The sequence below is a fragment of the Fringilla coelebs genome, assembly GCF_963513975.1.
Source record: "Fringilla coelebs genome assembly, chromosome: 2".
NCBI lineage: Eukaryota > Metazoa > Chordata > Aves > Passeriformes > Fringillidae > Fringilla > Fringilla coelebs.
The window spans coordinates 79,713,019-79,732,188 of record NC_140029.1 but is presented as its reverse complement, the minus strand read 5'-3'; the positions used below and the strand labels follow the sequence as shown (position 1 = coordinate 79,732,188).

Here is a 19,170-nt window from a genome sequence, read left to right as displayed (position 1 = left end):
GAGGGTGAATCAAATCATCCCAAGTGAGGAATTCTGAGTCATTAATTTCATCCTGAAGGTAGGCACCTCCATTCTCCTGGGATGAATTTTAGAGCTTTAAACAGGTAAACCTAACCCCATCTGTGTACCCTTTACCTGGTTAGAAAATTTTGAAAGTAGTCTGCTGTTGTAAATCCTTTTTTGGAGGGGAAGAAATCATTTTGGTCCCTGCTTTAGGACATTCAGAAATAATATATTCAAGTCTAAAGTACTTGCTTTAGGCTCTCTTTTTAATCAGTGGAGGAGAATGGGCAGCTCTGGTGGGATAGTCATCTGTTTTGGGAGAGCTGGTGGGCTGCTTGGCTGAATCATCCTTAGGAAATGCTCATGCCTTCTGATAAGGTGGGTCACTGTTCACAAAAACTTCTTGAAAATAAGAAAAAAGTCTTTTTGGGAATACAGAGACTGTTTTATGAGCTAGAAATGCAGGGGTTTGCTAGCAGGGGGAGAGTCTGGGGCCTGGTAGTTGCACTGCTGAAAGCACTGGACAGAAGTGCAGGGAATGTGAGCCCTAAGCTGACATACACATGTGCCGGACAAATAAAATCCCACAAGTTCTCTGATCTGGGATAAAATCAGGAGTGTGACTCCCAGAGAAGTCCTTGAGGATGGGACTTCAAACACTGTTTGATCAGGGTATTCATGAAGCAGGGGACACTGGGTGCAGCTTCACAGGGCTGACACCTGAGCCAAGGTGCTCACCTATGAGCCAGCAGCCTAACCCTGGGTCAGGGGAAAGAGGGAATGAGACAATGAGACCATGAGAAAGATTCTGGCTATCCCTACACACAGAGAGAAATCAAATGAACTGACATGGAAGGAGCTGCTGAAGGTCACTTTATGCTCCAGCACACAGGTTAGAAGAGGAAAGAACTTGGTATGGCTGCACAAGAGAAACTAATTTTCTGCACTGAAACATCATATTGCCAGTTGCTACAGGCTGAGGCTGTGCTTGTGCACCCAGAGTTAGGAATTCATGTTGGTGAAAACAGCAAAGCACTTTTATCTGAAATAGGTATTTCTGTATCAGAAGTTCATTATAATGCAGAATAATAATTCAGTTTTGTGCCCAGGTACTGTGTAGGGGAAGCTGGTGGGGGGTTTTTGTTCCTCTGTCACTCAGTAAGTACATTTTTGTTAGCTAACCCATGTGTAGGTAAAACCAGCACATATTCTACTTTTATGGGTGATGTGGTGTTGACTTGGCCACAGTTTTCTTAGCTTTTCATTATTAAATTGCGTACAAAATCCATATTTAGCAATCAGAAATGACAGAGTGCTGCACACTGAGCAAGAAGGAACTGTTATCATTAAAGATGCAGATTCTTTGCTGTCTTGGCATCTTGCTGGATGAAGGGTTTTTCTGGATGAAGGGTTTTGGTTTTGCATTTGTATTACTTAACACGATGTAAGTGTAAAAGCACTTCAGCTTCAGATATGCTTGTGACATCTTTTAAACCTCAGTAATTGCATTAATTTGTCATAGTGCTCTGTAATTTCATAATGAAAGAAGTCAAATCAAAGGATATTCATTTCTCTTAACAGAAAATACATGTTATGATACTTTTGAAAATAAGATCATACTTTTTAAATGCAGAACACACTTAGATGCAGCTAATTACACAACCAATTTTCTTGCAAAGTTATGTTTCATTGGTTTCCAAGTAGTCTCTTTAATTTTGATAGACCTACATGCTGGAATTGAATTAAGCAGGTGAATGTTTACATGTTGGAGCCTTAGGGCATACCAGCCAAAATGTATAAAACAGCTTAGTGCTGTATATACTGGTTGCAATAGCTCTTTCAAAAATAGATGCCTGGGTTAGAAAAGGGAATGGGACCGAACTATTTAAACTAGAAGAGAACATAGATTTTAGAACAAATGGATATAAACTGCCCGTGAATGTGTTTAGACTGGAAATGAGAAGAATGTCCTTAACCATCACAAGATGAAAACATTCTTCTGAGAGTAAAAATGGATATAGAGGATGAAACTAGCTGTGAGATCTACCTCAGCTGGTTCAGCACAATCTCCTGATGTGATTCCTTGTGGCAGACAGCTGTGGACTATGATGGCACAGAAGCTCTGCTCTGGCATTATGTGGTTCTAGTATAATATAATGAGTACCTTTTATGTTAACAACCACCATGGCTCTTCACAAGGCGTGCTTGGATCCACACTAATCACCATCGAGTTCATTATGTTCAAAGGTTTGGACATGAAAGCTGTGAGGTAGAATCAGGTGTCCTTTGGCAGAGGTAATTGCCCTGGTGGAAGTGGCTGGTGATGCTCAGGGGCTGCAGGGGGAGGTGGGAGGATGAAGGTGCTTGTAATGTGTCCCTGAGCAGCATCAAAGAGAGCACATTAATCAAAGTGGGAACAACAAAGGGCAGAGGGATGTCTGATCTGAGAACAACGCCGTGTCTTTCTTGTTAGCTGGAGAGTCAAATTGCAGCAGATGTCCTCAGTGGTCACAGACTTTGAAGGCTTAATGATGCACAATGAAAGTGGTTGTGAAACCTGTAAATTAATGTCTGGATGCACAAGAGCAATGCTGGAAAGAAAATGAAAGTGATGGTACCTGATCCTTGAAGGTGTGACGTGTTTGCATCCCAAGAGTGAAACTTTTGGACTTTTCTCTGAAAAGTATTTGAATTTTGCAACTATTTGAGAATTAACAGAAACACATCATCCCTGATGCAGTGGGCATATTATTCCAGTGTGGAGTGCTGATAAGGGCCTGATTGCACTCTGCTTTTGGAGGGAATCCCCTGGACTTGGACCTTCCACCTCCCATAGGCATGACACAGTTTTACAGGCTGAAGCTGTGGGGATGATTTTCCTCGAGACAGAGAAATTTGGAAATACTCTCAGCAGCCCTCCCACATACTCAATAAATCTGATTAAGATCTGAAAAAGGTTTCATTACAGTAACAGTAAGCTCTACAGATTCAATTAGCATATTCTCAGGCAGCATTGATGCCAAAAACAAGAGGCTGCATTTGAGGGCCATCAGCCTGCTTGGCTCCCCTGCCTTTTGCAATTAGCACGGACCAGTGACGAGTACTGAGGAAGCTGTTGGGGGTTCTCTTGTTTCTCACAGCCTGCCTTGGAACCAGGCGCTTCCTGTGGCTGCGGTTTCACCGTCTGTTTGGTGGCTGCTGAGCTTCTCCTTCAGAAAAACAAACAGATGTTCCTTCCTCAGACCCAAAATACTCCAGTCTACATTGCTCAGGTGCCACAGGACTGCAGCAAAGCAGGGCACTGCTCGTGCAAGATGGTACACGCAGAAATAGAGAGCTACTGCTTCTGGTCATGCTGAATTGGGTGTCTCACAACCTCCACGCAGAAAGCAAGTGAAAATTCAAAGCTATTATTGCAATAGCTTTCTGGGATGTGCTTCACACAGAGATTAGAGAGGCCTTTGCAAGAATCAGCAAAGGATCAAGAGAAAAGTAGTGTCTATGGAAGACACCACAAACTGCAGAAGCCATCTTCTGGCAGCACTGAGGTTGCCAAAACCAATCTGAATTGTAATAACCCAGCTACAGCTTCACCCAGCTCTACAAACGTCAGACAGACTTGGGGTTCAGAGACTCCTCTAGGGTTTTAGAGTTTCCTCTTCATCTTTTGGGGGAGGCTGCCTCTCTTGTGACTTTTTCCCATTCCTTTTCTTTGGAGGTCCTCTTCTCTTGTGGCTGCTCTAGTTAGTGAGAGCTGCAGCATCCTCTGGGCAGGGATTCCCAGCTGCAGGAGGTGTTGAGGGAGTCCATGGGCTGGCACTTGCCCAGCTTTACCTCCCCTGCCAGATCCCCACCATGTGAGGACACCTCTGTCCCTCCACAACCATCCCCTCTGACCAGCAGAGCAAGGACCAGCAGCTCCATGGGGCTGTGGGATTTCAGGAGGGTCCCTTTGTCCATGTCATGGGCAAGCCTGAGGAGGCTGTCTGCTTTTGTGCTGCAGCAGAGCTGAGTGCACCTTGATGGGGGCTTATTTTAAATGGAGGATGCAGCATGGCAGTGGAGCTGGCATAGAAACTCCTGGCTCCATCCCCTGCCCTGTGCTTGTGTGGCAGGTGGCTGCAACCTTGTCAGCCTGGCTGTAGCTTCCCTCTGGAGCATTTTAGGACTGTGCTAATTCCCTAAATTTAACCAGTGATGTCAAAGGCTCATGTTGGCTCCCTGCACGGAGTCCAGTGCCCACACACACTGATGTAAACCAGGAATAACTCCACCACCACATAGATTTGAATCCTGTCCCAAGCAGTGGCACCCAATGCCCAGTTTTGTAACAGAGACCCCTAAACCTTCTCTGTGCAGCTGGCTCAGCCACACAGCTGGGGGGAAGGAGACTCTGGGGCTGGGAAAACGCACAACAGGAGAGCTGGATACAGCTGGCAGTGCAAGGAGAGACCTCTCAAGGTAAGCTGGAAATGGGGCACTGTTATTTATTGGTGCAGTGATGGCCAGAGAGCAGGCATGGGGATGGCTGTGTTTGGTTTGGCTGCTGAACTGATGAATTGGAAGAGGAAAGGAAACACACTCGGGTGTGTATCCAAATCAATGTTGTTGGTTTTGTCAGTAAAATGGCAAGGTAAAGAAGATAAAGTTCTGCTCAAAACAAAATGTTGGATGGTGCTGGAGATACCTGTCTGACTTTGGGTGCTGGCTAAAAGAAAACAAGGGAAACACAGGGCTCATTTCACAAAAATGCTGAATAGATGGCAGTTTCCCACCAGCTTCCCATCCACTTCCCTCCTTCCCTTCCTGAACCCAAGAGGCAGTGGTGCAGCACCCCACCAGTGTTCAGGATATGGACTAGCTCCCACTCAGCTCCTCCCTGAGAAGGGAAGCCCAGAAAGACTTTGTTAGGAAAAAGTGTCTGTTTTCAGACAGAATTAGGCAGCCACAGAATTCCTCATCCCATTTCCTGGTGCAAACCTCTCTCTCCTTTTGTCTGCTTTTTCAGAGGAGTGCAGTGCTTGCAGCTGGGCAGATGTTTAGCACAAGAGCTTTCCCCCACCATTCAGAAGAACTGGTGATCAGGATGAGATGTGAGGAGCAGGAGTTTTGCCATGCAGATGTTTTGGTGGGGCATGGTTGTTTGTGAGGATGGATTCATTTGTTCCTGGTAGGGAAAAGCAGTCCCAGCCATATGTGATGTTTTGCTGCCTGGGCAGGACACGGGTGGGTGGAAGGGCTGAGCCAAGTTAGCGCAGAACATCCATCACCTCTGCATTTCAGTCTGGCTGCAGGCTCTTAAACACCCCCTGGAGCCTGGAGCCCTTCTCCCAGAGCTGAGCTGCAGAGGGTGCAGGGAGTGGGACTTGGCTTGGGACTGGCAGCATCACGGGAAATGTTTGGAGAACTTACCCTGGGAGTAAAACAGGCTGAGCTAAGGCTGGGAAGAAACACTTCTTCAGCTTTATATAGCTTCCCCCTGCCCCTCCCCCTTCCCCCCCCAGCTTCACAGGAGGATCAAATCTCATCCATATGTTTTCTGATTTATTAGTTTTGTTGGAAGAAGACTTAGAGCCCAAGATTGTAACCAAGGGGTTAAGGATGTAGGAAGCTCAGCTCAGAGACCTGCATTGAAACAGGCCAGCTGAGGTCCCACCATTGTCCTGCCCTGACTGCTGATTGCTGCTGCCTCCCAGGTGGTTTTTCCACACACGGTCTAAAAGTTCCAACCTAAGAAACTTTTCCTGGCAGAAGTTTTGTTGAAAGCGGTACATTCCAGAAATGAGGGGGGAAAAGAAAAAAAAAAGCATTAGTTGATAATTTCCAGGGAAATATTGATTCCTCTGGCAACTGGGAGGCAGTGGGGAGAGCACAAGGGCCACAGGAGCTGCTGCTGATCCTCATGAGTCCAAGTGTTGAGGGGACAAGGCGCTTCCATGGGTAAGGAGCATCCCTGAGGTCTCTGTGCATCCTGGCCGCTGCAGACACAAATGACAGCCCTTTGGAATACTGCAGAGACTGGTGGGCAAGCTCCAGTGCCTGGGAAAAAAACCAGCAATGGAAAACCCACTGGCACAACCCAAGGCACAGACAGCCAAGAATGGGCTGTTGCAGCTTGCTCATGGCAGGGAAAGAGGTAGATTTGGTCTCTTTCAGGCCAAATCCATGGAACATATGCAATGTTTCATCCATCATGAAAAAATCTTGAAGGAAAAGCCTAAATCTTGGTGTTGCAGATAATCTATTCTTACATTCAGTGTGGTTCAGTGTCCCCATGGGGGAGGAGAAGGTGGGTTTGCAAGGGACCATGTCTGTTTCTGTGGAGAGACAAGACTGAGATATGGAGGCAATCAAAGACTTACATAATTATGGGGGGAAGCCTAAATGTACTGGCTTACTGGAAAGAAAGAAAAGGGAAAGTGCAGCCTCTGTCACACCATCTTTTTGGGAAGAGACATGGAATAGCTCCATACCCTAGAAGAAGGTGCTCCCAATTTGCTCAAACCCAATAAGAATGTTTCCAGCATAAGAACAGAAAAAGGACTGAGAGCAGTTGCTTTCTTGGGGACAGAGGGAGTCAGGCAAAAAATAATGTATTTAATAGAATTTAAATCTTATTCTTTGTTTTATTCATGGTAGCAAAGAACTCTCAAGCAACCCCTAAAAGAGTTCATGGCCATGATACTTCTGATTAGAGAATCATAATGGCCAACCTGGGTAGGACTGACTGCTCTAATGAAGTGAGTGGTAAAGCCACAGGAAGGTTTTTTAGTTTATTTGCACCATCACAAACATGTCAGTATTACTGGAGGTATCTTCTTGGCTGTTGGCTGTTAAGAGGTGTAGGGCAGTTATTTGGTAACATATAGTAAAAAAAAAAAAAAAAAAAAAAAAAAAAAAGCTATTGCCATCCATCCATTTACTTTGCTGCAAATGAGGGATCTGCTCCATCATTCCTTGAAGTCAGGGAAAATATTATTGACCGGATTAGGTTTCTCTTGGCCCCACACCTGGAGTTGTTTCCATTTGAGAAGTGCTACCACCAATGTTGGATGGCTGATGAATTTTTCAGTAATGTGCATATGAAAGTAATACCACCTCAAGGGATGATTAAATCACCAGGTGTCTCAGTCTGCAGGATGCAGCTGGACACATCCTGTCAGACGCTGTTCTTCCATAACTGACCTGATCAGACACTTTTTTTATGGCTGTTCCTCACCGATAGCTCATGCTGGCTGCATGGCATCAGCGTTCGTCAGAGTCTCTTGTGAATCAGCAAACCAGGGGGTGGATAATTGTTACTTTGGTTCCGTGCTGAGAGTTTAAATAACATGCACAAATTGCAACCCCCTTATTGATACAAAATAAAAGTCTAACAGATACTTAGGAGTATTGAAAGGAGTTACTGAAAGGAAAGGAGATGACGTGCTTCACATTTCAGCTGGAACAATTGCCGCTGCAATGCTGATCTTTTTCTGGTGGACTAAGGCTTTTTTCTTAAGTAGCAAGTAGACCTGGCTGGAAAATGGCCTTTCTCTTTACTGAGCTATCTACAAGCTTCAGCTTTTGGGTTTTTTCTGATGCAGAGCAGCAGGTCTTCTCTAGTTTTTCATGAGAACCAGAGAGAATGAGGCAAGGGCTTGGTGACAGGGACTCACCCACCACCATGCCTTAGATAAGACTGGTGGCCAAAATCTTGCTCAGTGTCATTAATGGTGGGGTTACAATTGCACCATCCTCACACCCTGGGAGCAGCCCTGGCTCCCCCGTGCCAGTGGGTAGATGGAGCCCTGTGCCAGGTGTGGCTCTGCCCTGGATGCATCCAGATCCTCCTGCAACTAGAGAAGGGGACCTGCAGAGAAAGTGAAGTAGGAAGTGACCACAGCATCCCACCACACAGCTCACAGGGAAGAGCAGGCAGCCAGGAGAAGGTCAGCAGAAAGCAACTGTTGGCTGCACTTCTGTCCTCCCAGTGGCAAGACATTAGGTGTCTGTGTTATGGCTGACCCCAGAGGCAGAGATCATCACACCCTCACAAACTGGCACCAGACTGCTGGGTGTAAGGAGACATCCTTACGCCCAACAGGAATTTGCCATCGATTCCTCCTGTAGTCACCAACGTCCCTGTCACCTTACCAACCTCTTTTCTGCTCTTGTCTGATCCTAAGGAAAGTAATTCAGTGAGAGGCTGGTTGGATTCCCTCTGTGTTTTTCTTTTCAGAGTTCCAATTTTGTTCAGCAGAGAAAGATTGTCCCCAAAGCAGGTTTCTCTGAAGAGGGAGCTGTAAATATTTTATGTTTAAGTCAGTCCTCTGGAAAATATAACCAAAAAAGTGTTTCTTACCTGCCAGTAGAGATCCTGCCTGAGCCTCAATTGCATTGAGGGATATATGTGGATACTTAAGCAAAGAAGATTCCTCAACCTGTCCCATCCTTCCCCAGGGAGAAAATTATGGTGATTATGGCTGTGCTGTCTGTCAGGGTCTCGGTGAGACAGAACTCGTCCTCTCTGACTCCCATCACTGAATAACCCAGGCACTGCTGCCCATCTCTGCCTGCCCCACAAGCAACCTGAGACTCCCCACTGCCTGCACCTGGCCTGGGACTTCTCTCCTTCCTACCACCAGTCCCACTTTCCTCCTCTCCCTGGAAAAGGCAACCCAGCATGTCTGTGAATAAGACAGCATTACAGGCATGGTATGGTCTAGGCATGGGAACTGGGACAACCCAGCCCTCAGCCAGGAAACTCCACTGCTTCTCACGAGGTGGCTGTGCAGGACCCCACCAGTGTTCACAATGTGGACAATCTTCCCCCCAGCCTTACTCATCCCTGAGCTGCCCTGCAAGCTGCAGCCCAGAAAGGCTTTCCTATTTTCAGACAATTTTCCAACAACAGTGGTATGACCCCTCTCATCCTGTTGACTGGTGTGATCACCTGTCTCTATTTGCTGCACTCTTTTGGGGGAAGGCAGTGTTCACCTCCGTGCAGATGGGTAGCAGAAGACAGGCCCCATTGTGAAGACTTCTGCCACCAGTTCAGAAGAACTGGTGAGCAGGATAAGGAGCAAGGGATGGGAGTTTTTACATGGACACCCAGGGGCACGGCTCAGGTGATGTGGCTGGAGAAAGGGCAGGGGCTGGTGATATCCAGCACCATCCCTCGTCCTCAGTACAGGGTAGGAAGAGAGGAAAGAGTGGGTTTACCCACTTTGTGGACAAACCTTTCTGCAGCAGATGCCCTGCAGTGCAATGACTGCTTGTCTCTGCCTCGCCCAGACTCACCTGGGAGCTTGGCTTGGGCTGAAACCATCCACTCCATTTGATTCAAGGCAGATGGGTGCCTCTGGCTGTAAATCTCCTGGGAAGCTCGTGACTCACAGCGAAAGAGCGGTGGCCATGAATTACGCAGCACTGGCTTCTCACCCTCCTGAAGGCGGTTTTGGCTCCCCGGGATGTTTGTGCAGGAGTGGATGAGCCTGTGCCATGGTGGGGCGACCACAGCCCTGCACAGACATGCCAGGAGGAAGGTAAGAGCATGCCCCAAGTCAACAGGCCTGGAAAAGCCATCAGGACTTGGTATCCCTATAATAACAAGCCTACTATGTAGTGTTTTTTTTAAAAAAGAAGCTTAACCCAAAGACTCCATCACAAATGACCATTAGTTGAATTCTATCCATCCTGTTTCTCCCACCACACAGTTGAAGCCTTGGTGCCATCCCCATCCTCCAGGATGGATTCTGGTGCATCAGCAAAACAGGGGCTTGGTGGGAGAGCTTTGACACTGCTGGTTCTGCTCCTGCTGCTCTACAGCTGTGGTGAGTGAGCCTGGGTGTGAGGAGGGCCTTGGGACATACCAGGACAGCCAGGGCTCTCTCAGCTCCTTGCCTGTGCATAGGTGGTGGCACAGCCAGAATCTTTCACTGCTGCAGACACGGGCTGCAAGACAGCCAGCACCAGTTGGCACCATGCTGGCAGTCACCAAAATGTCTCTTGGTAAGAGCTTGAATGCTCTTCCCTCTATCCCCCTGGAAAAAGAATGGGAGTGCAAGGTATCTGAGAGTCTTTTTTTCCCTGGCTGATATCTGCTGCTCCTGGACCTGCTGGCTTCCTGAATACGCAGGCAACAACCCACCTCGTGCCTGGCAGCATCCCAACCTGCTTGCACTGCATGAAGGTGCCAAGCACAGCCAGATACTGACAGATGTCTTAGGCAATGCTGGCCAGTGGAATGGGGTGATAAAGCCAAACCTCAGAGTTGGCTTGAATGCTGCACAGTACATTTCTCTTTGTCATCCACTACACAGGCGTGCTTGAAACCCTCCTGGCCCTGGGAATGGGGGCTGTTTGCCTCTAGGTGTGAGGTTTTCTGTCTCATCTGGTTGCTGGAAGCATTTAACAACCAAGATCAAAATTTTATATAATCTCCTGAGTACCATAAGCTGCCAAAAGACATGATGGATGGTGACAATCTTTCAGGAGATGGAGCAGAAACCAAGATCTGTTCACATCTGCTGCAGTTGTGTGGGCTGCCTACGCTCAACTGAGCTTTTGGATGCCGTGTAGGATTTGGAGCTTCACTTCTGGGATGTCCTTGTTGGAAATCATATGGGAAAACTGGTCACTCTGGAAAAAGATTGCAGAGTGTGAACATCTGCTGGAGCCATTTTCACCATGCTAAGACCATATTTTTCCAGGCTCTTCATTGTCACCCTTATCTCCTCCCACCTGCTTGGTACAAGTGGCTTCTCTGGAAAGTTAACTTACGAGGTAACATTCTCTCATGTTATTTATTCCTCTTCTGAGACTGCCTGAGGTGGCGTTTGATCATGGTAGATATCCCTTTCCAGGTATCACTTTCCCCAGGTGTTTCTGACTCAAGGGAAAACCCAGGAAGACATCCACCTTCCTTATCAAGATGTAACTAGCCCAGACACTGCTGCATCACACCATTTTTTCATTCCGTGTCACTGATGACTCAGCCTTCATTAGCAGCAGTCATCAGGGACTATTTCACCCTACATTTCCTCCTGGCTAGAGGCCATCCCATAACCTGTGCAACCCAATGAGCTTCAGATTGTCTCTTACAGTGCTGTGGCTGCTTTTGAGACTGGGCTGCTCCTTCTCCTTGGCACTTCCCACGTGTGGTGCCGCAAACTGCTGAGGAAGGCGGCAAGCAGACAGCCCAACATCTCTGATAGCTTTGGCAGTCTGCATGGGGGAATTAGCAAAGCCTCTTTGAGAAGATCTCCTTGCAGGGCTGCTTCTGACTGTCGAGGGATTTAGAGAGCCAGTTGGGGCTTTTTTTCCCTTCTGCTGGGTTTCCACGGGTTGCTTTCCCATAGATAATTGCGTGACTCAGGAAGACAGACACATACCTGGCATTCTTGTGGGAACCATAATGGGAGAGGTGGTGTAGAGCATTTTGAAGCTCTTTGAACACACAAGAGCAGCTGAATTCCCCCGACTTACCTACCCAAACTAAAGCAAGTCCAGGCAATGGCTACATAGTTTTTGTGGAGCTCTTACCCAACAGAGGACAAACATTTCTCAGGAAAGCTTTGGTCTTGCACCACCTAGGCACAGAGGCTTTTTGTCGCCAGAGAAATCACAGGTGTTTTTTCAGGTAAGATTTACCATTTCTATGTTACCCTTTTTTTAAAGATGTTTTCTGAACTGAGGCTGGAACAAGAACGTTTTCTCCTATGACTGCAAAGAAAGAAAAAAAAAGGCAGTAGTGTGCTTACTGAGATGTCAGGGAAGCACAGAGAAATTATCATCTCTTAAGTAGATAAGTGATTGTTATGGCTAAAATATCCTGGCAGCTAATTGCCTTTGAAGATAACTGGCAGAGCTGAGTGTGGTGGCATTTGGTGCTGCTAGTTTAATACAGACAGCTCTGCAACAGACACAAAAAGAGACAAAAGCTTTGCTTCAAGGAGTTGCAATTCAATTTTCTGATTTTGGAAAAAAAACCAGAGAAGTAAGAAAGAGAAATTTTATTCCACATGGTGACTTGGAGGACCTTACAGATCTTAAATTCACCCCAAATCTACACTGATATGCACACCCAGCATCTCCTGCACTGTGTCACCACAGCAGTGGTCCTGGAACACTGCGAGGTGGATCCTGATAACGTGCCATGCCTGTGAGACGGCTGGGACAGGTTTGTGAGCAGCTCCTTTGGGACCATTTTGGGGGGTACCCTTGCTCAAGAGTGAGAGTTTGGCTGAAAATAAGTATACTATTCTCAAAGGTTTTCGAGATTTTCTCTGGTTATCTGTGTAGATGATGGTCCACAGTTAGAGGTGAGCTATTTAAATGAAGTCATGACATGTAAATAGGAATGTATTTATTGGTTTGCCTCCTACCTTTACATCCAAAGGGATGTACAGGATAGATGGGAGCTTCTAGTGCCAGTCATCTTCACACACAGGCAATTAGCTTCCAGGATATTTTAGCTATAACAATCACTTCTAGTGCCCATCCCCATTAGTGCAGGTGACCTGAAACTACTCCCTGTTCCCTGAGACCAGACTGGGACAGGTCCTCCAAAAGGGTTTTGTCCTACAGAAAGCTTGTTGAAAATGCCTTAGGGTTCCTGAGCAATGCTGGGATCCTGACCCTGAGCCTCTTCCCTCTCTGGTCATCCTTGCAGCCCTGAGCTGAGTCAGGGGGATGGTGCCTGCCTTTCAGAGAAGGTTCTCTTTGGAGGAGATCGTGTGTTTCCTGGCTTGTGAATGTTTTTGTTTGTCAGGGTAAGGGAGCAATACAACTTGCAACTTGCCCTGACATGTGCCTGCTGTGTGTAGACCTGCAGCTTTTATAAAAAGGGCTCCTGTCTTGAGAACTGTGGAACGTTCAAGTGCTTCTTGGCTCTGGGCTTCTCCTTTAGCTGTTGTAAGGTCAGATTAATGATGTATTAGTTTGAGATAACTGCCATGAGATCATGTAATTAGCTTGTGATCATGCTCCGTGCCAGTTGGCTGAAACTCGACGCTTTTACAAAAAAACCTCTTTCAGACCAGCTACAAAAAGAGCTTTTTGATTGATGACATTAACAAATAGCTCATTAGTCACCTTTTGGGCTAATTAAAAGAGAGCACATCCAAGCAGTAAAGAACAGCTGTGGGTGATTAAAGGCAGCCGTCAGGCTGAGCTCTGGGGTACAGGGGAAGTAGTTTATCACCTTGTGCCTTTCACTGTACCCACGCTGCTCCAGGTTAAACAAATTTGTCCCCCTCAAAGTCCTGATCCTGCCCTGCTCAGCTCTGTAAGGCTCAGTCAGACCTTCCCATTCCCACTCATATTGCCTTTGGGCAGATGGACAGCTGCAGGAAGGCAGTGCCCTTGCAGAGCAGTGATCCTTGCCCAAGAGCAGCTGCTGCTTGCCCAAGTGATGAGACTTCCCCTTGGCACTGCCCTCACATTCCGAGTACATGGCCTTTTTGACACAGAAGTTGTCAAGAGTTACTCAGCTTTTAATCTGGGCAAAACTATGGATCAGGGGATACTTTACCTTCTCTGGACTCACTGGGATTGGCAAGGGTCTGGGTTATTGTGTAGGCACCATGAGGCCCCTTTGGTGAGTATGGGGAGGGAGGTTCCCAGCGCATGCCTGATGAAAAGAAGGTTATCCTTGTATTATTGCAGGGCTCTGGGAAACATCACAGGTAGAAGGATCTGTCTTACAGCATTTACTCCCATCTGTGATTGCTGCAAGGCTGCTGCCTGAGACCTTCTTCCGCAGCCTGGCCAAGATCTCTTCCTCATCTCCAGCTGAACCAAGCTCTTTTCTTCACTCCCTGCATCTGGTCTCAGCCTCAGTTCTGCCTTGGCTGCAAATATCATCCCTTTGGTGGGGTGAATATCGATTCCAAACCCCAAAAGTTGCCTGGAAGCATGTGTTAGGATCAGTGCCCTCTCTTTGCTGGAGAGCACACTAGCAATGGCCAGCCTCCCCTGCAGGGTTTGCAACATGAGCAGATTTTTCTCCCTTGTCCCAGCCTCTCTCTCCACAGGGATACTGAACCCCACTCTCCTTGGTGTGCTGCCTGCTGCCCCATCTAGCAGGCCTCTGATGGCTTGTGACCACCTCAGCTGCTGTGCAGCCTTTCTCTGGCTGCAGTCCCTACCCCAGCTCACTCTTACACCAGGCTGCTACAAGCTGGTGGTGGCTCTGCAGTCACCAGCCCTGGCCTGGCCCCCAAGCAATGGGATGGTGTGGCTTGGGGCTGCTCTGATCCCAGGAACCAGTTGTGTGCTCCCCCAGGACAGATGCTATCTGGGAGGGATCACACGTGAACCCTTCTTGGGTGCTGCAAGTTGTTGGAAAGGTTGTTCATCTAAATCAAGAAATCATTAAATGCAAAGGGCTCCAGCGTGCTGTTCTGGGGGCTCAGAGCAGTGAGGTGGGGTGTGAGTATCACCAGCCTCAGGTGGTCACCAGCCCTGGTGTGATCTAGCTGGATCAGATTGAATTGAGTATCTCGTGACACTGTTCCTCATGGAGAAGAGGAGAAGTAGCTGAGTCTGTGTCTTCTGGAAGAGCCACTGAATTTTACTCCCAGTCAAGTAGGTGGATGCAGTTAGAGCTCTAAAGCTGAATCATATGTGAGGAGACATGATAGTTCAGAGAAATGTGAGATCCACAGCATCTTCATCTCCACTGAGCAGCACCTGAGCTATGTGGATGGAGGCAATTTTAAGGGCAGTGTTTGGACAAACACTTCCAGCCTATACTTGTCCAGCAGATCAAGCCCCTGCATGCTGTAGCATTTAGGGTTTGATGCTTTAATCTCTTTTCTGTCTGAGTTAATCTCAGGTCATTAACTTTTATTTTCCTGCTGTTCTGGCCATGTGAATTCTACAGTTTATGGTACTAAAAAAAAAAATAAAATCCCCATGCAGTTGCTGAGTGCTCTGAGAGGCTCTGTGGCAGATTGTCTTGAACTGGAAATGCTCCAGAAGAGGAGCTTAACTGGGGCTTGTGCTGCAGCAGCCACTCCTGACAGATTAGAGGGATTGTAAAACATTGGTGAAATGGTCATTCCAATATTATGCTATTTTTTCCTGTGGTTTGGATGAAATTTGCAGGTTAGATTGAAAATGGACAGTCCTTGTGATCTGCATTGCTGTTTTTGTGGTACAGTAAAAGTTACAGAGTGAAAGGTGTCTTAATGTATTTAGCCCCTATTATTTTTTTAATATTGTATCAGGATATAGGAGGAATGTGGCTCTTTCCTCACCCTGTTTTTCCTCAGAGGAATGGTGGAAGCCATAGGTGTGTAAAAGGAGCACCCCTTGCCCTAGGTGATGACTGCACACAGAACCTGAGTGCAGGCCCTTTGGAAAATCTCACATTTGATTTGTCTTCTTGAAAGATTGAGTTAATGGGTGTTGATTTTTGATTGTGGCAAGGCTGAGCCCTTCAAGCAGCTGGAGCTATGATCCCAGCCCTGGTGAGACCCCAGCCCAAGCAGTGATGTCTCTTTCTCCAGCTCTGCATTTCAGCAAGAGGTCTATTGCATGAATATAAGTGCAGCTAGTGGGCCTGGTCCTGTGTTTCCACCCATCCCTTTCCCTCCCATCCCATCCTGTTGGGCAGCCACAGCAGACAGTGGGCACCATATGTGCTCTGTGGTGAGACAGGGACCACAAACCCCTCTCTGATGCTGGCGCTAAACACCAGCAGCCTCTGCTGACATCAGGTTCTGCTGTGAAGGGAAGAGGTGGATGCCCCAAAGCTACAGCAAGGACTGAGGTTTAGGATCTTCTGGGTGTTTGTCACTGCTGGTGCTATTGACCCAAATAAATGTTGACCTTTGCTTTCTCTAATGTTGGTTAGGCCTTACACGTCCGTGAAGTCAGAAGGTTTCACATCTGCAATTAATCAGTGTGATGAGGGCTCAGATCTTCTATCTATAAGATTTCATGTCTATATGATTTTGAGCAGAGCCAGCAAAGAGCTGAGGTTCCCTCTTTCAGAGAAACAAGTAAATATGGAAAAGCCATTTTATCTCCTATGCTACCTTGATAAATTGCCCTTTTGTTCTTTCTCTCTTATACTTTTATTGAACTTGAAGACAAACCCCTCCCTTGGCAGGTAGAAAGAAGAAATTGCCAGCAGTACACATTGAAGTGATGCCTTTCAGTAGTGTAGCTGTACAAATAATAGGTTTTTCATTTCAGTGTCTGAAGGGAAAAATTGAAAATACTTTTCGGTTTGGATCACCCCCTAAAGGAGAATGTTTCTTTGATTTCTTTTCTTAAGTGTAGCATGAGACGTTCTGGTTTGAGATTATTTACTGCTTTTCATGACTTAAAAAAATTAGAAAAAAGAAAAGAAAAAGCAAACCAGGTCACTTTCAAGCCAAAACCAGCACTTGAAAGAACAAGAGAAAAAAAAATCAGTTTTTAAAATGTCAAGATGGAGCCTTGCTGCTCTTCTCAGGACTCTTTTTCTTCTCTTTCAGCTTAAACTAATTACTTAGTCCACCCAAATTTGCCTGAAGTCTCAGCACCTCTTAATTGCAATTCAGGCGAATTTGCTACATCAAAAAACTCCAGCCCTGCTCTGCCTGCGCATGCAATGACCTGTCCTGCTCACTGCTCACCAAACATATACAGACAAGTATTTCATTCTACTCAATTAAGGTGTTGAGCAAGAGAATGTGTGAAATGATTTCCTGCAGGTCTGGCCAGTTGAGGAAGCACCAGCACATTCCCTGTTCATGCTGGTGAGAGCTGGCAGCGGGCTGAGGCAGGGGCTTGGGCTGTGCCATGCTGGGAGCCCCTGGGAGCCAAGTGCCCCAGCGTGGGGCTGCTGCCCCTTCCTGCAGCCCCCATCAGCAGATGGTCGGTGAGAGGCACCCGTGCTTGACAAGGGCAGGGGGATGGCTCAGCCATGCTTTGCTTCCCTGCACAGGCAGGGCCCCGTCCATCTCTTTCTTGGCCTCATTTCCTAAGGAGATGGTGCTGGTGTGGTGGTGTCCCTCCACTGCTATCTGCCTATTCCTCCCAGGAGCGTCCTGGATTAGGGTTGTGACAGCACTAATTACAGAAAATTCCTACAAATAATGACAAAGGAAATCAGAGGCCGAGTAGCGATGACCAGTTGCCAGTGTGGTGGGTCTCATGGGACTCCTCTCACTATGAAATCAGCTCTATTGCTGTCATTTGGGGTCTGGGTTTGCTTCAGACACTGCTAGGGAAAATCTTTGTCCCCTCCTTTTCGGCATCTTCCAACAGAGGCAAAAACTCTTTCCTTTTTCCCTGAAATATTGACAAGATTTCTCTCTGCTGAGGTGAGCTTCTCAGCAGCTGGCTATGGTCTAGCAACACGACAGATGCTCAGAGTATCTTTTGGTTATTCCCCAGAGAGAGCAGCAGGAGGCATTGCAAGCAGATCTTTGATGCTGTGGATCAGAGATGGACCCTGGTGAAAACTGGAAGCTGGATGAAACAAACTGGTTGTCTCATGGTGGGATCCACCCCTTTTCCAATGTGAAAGGAGGTAGGATATAATTTATGGCTCTTAATCCACCCAGTGAAAGTGCTGAGAGCCTTCCCAATGTGCTGCTGCCATTCACTGTGCTTGCAGTGGTCCCAGGGGTTTTGCTGGGCTATGTCCAGAGCTGGGCAGTACTTGGTATGAAGGTGGGAAAGGTCAGATCCAAACTGTCATACTGACACAGCCACTTGGTCTGCAGCTTGTTTTCCTGCTTTGGAGTGGACTTAAAAAAAAAAAAAAAAAAAAAAAAAAAAAAAAAAAAAAAAAAAAAAAAGGTCCCAACACCCATCTTTTGGCCAGGTAATATTCCACCTGTGCTAGATGTCACCACTCACTCTCCACAAGTGGGACTCTGCAGATGACCTTGGTTGGGAAGGAGTGACAGGAGAACTGATAAAATATTCTCTTCAATCACATTTGAGTGGGACAGTTTAGGTCGGCTTCAGGGATACACGCTGTCCTGGCAATGACAAGGGGGCTGCCCTAACTGGGGCCCCCTGTGCAAGGGCTATTCAAGGCTTTGGCCCACCTTAGCCAGACACAAGGTGTCCCATCTCAAGGCTGGGGTTCATTGCTCTCTAGAAATTCCCTGTTTCAGGAAAGCACTTGGTGCAGATGCAATGAGGAGTAGCCAGCAGTCCTATTTCCTCTATCAATTCATCTCTACCTAATTTCCAGCCAGCTGCTCTTACCTGCTTTTTAATCCCCATTTGAACATTTGGCAGGAGCAGCCACAAGTGCTCCTTGCTTAGCTCCAGGTCATCTTTTTTTACCAGAGGTCCCTGTCCCCTGGGCTAGCAGAAGCTGCCCCTCCCAGGGCAAAGTTCCTTCTTTGTCTGGGATGTGCTGTGCCCCAGACTAAAACCAAAATAAACCCCCAGCCTTCCAGATGGCAGCACCTTGGGAACGGAAAGGCTTTGCTTTGGTAAAGCGCTCACTTATCTCCATCTGTTTCCCTTGGCTTCCCGCTGATAGTGCAGATGCTGGGGGAAGGGAGAGGGACAAACCAAGATGTGGCATCGCCTCCTTTTCTGTGAGAGCTGAATTACATAAGTAGCTTTATGCTTTTGAACCCACAAGTAGATTTATGTTTTTGAGCCCTGGGTTCAACATCCCCAGCAAAGCACCACTGGGCAACATCCTTATGATAGAACAGCTGCTGCTTCTGCAGGTACCCAGCCTGGGGTGGCTCCAGGGCAACAGCACAGGGAAGCTTGCTGCAATCCACTCTTTTTCCCCATTAGAACAATATCTGCTTCTATTGTTTCTGAAAAGTCTTTGCTATGTGCATGGTCTGTGTTATTGTTTATACCTGTGCTGGTTAAATGCCTGTAGACTTCAGGACTGCGTTGTACTTGTGTCTGTAAAGCAGAGGATGGCAGTCACTGCCGTCAGGAGTTCATAGAAACCCAAAGCAGTTGAACAATTGCACATGCATAAACATTGTCTTTTGGTTTTGTATGCAGCCCTTTGCTATCCTAAACTCCTGGCTCACAACCTTTTCTAACCATTGAGCCTAAGAGCATTTTATAACAGGGGCCAAGATCACTTTGAAAGGGCACAGTTATGGGATTGCTGAAGGGTACCATGCACCTGCCCTTCTTAAAGGTCCTTCTGGAACCCCTAGGAATACAGGGATCCACAGACTCCAGATCAAA

The 19,170-nt window shown here is 47.1% G+C and overlaps 1 protein-coding gene across 1 annotated transcript in view; it reads left to right on the top strand.

Annotated features, from left to right (window-relative positions):
- Nucleotides 1-17,430: 17,430 nt before the first annotated feature.
- AMOTL1 (angiomotin like 1) overlaps nt 17,431-19,170 on the top strand; it is a gene marked incomplete at its 5' end in the record, with an annotated part of 67,649 nt that continues 65,909 nt past the window's right edge. Inside the window, one exon of the mRNA XM_084226351.1 lies at nt 17,431-17,515. Coding sequence (XP_084082477.1) covers nt 17,431-17,515 — 85 coding nt within the window. The remainder of the gene's footprint in view (nt 17,516-19,170) is intronic.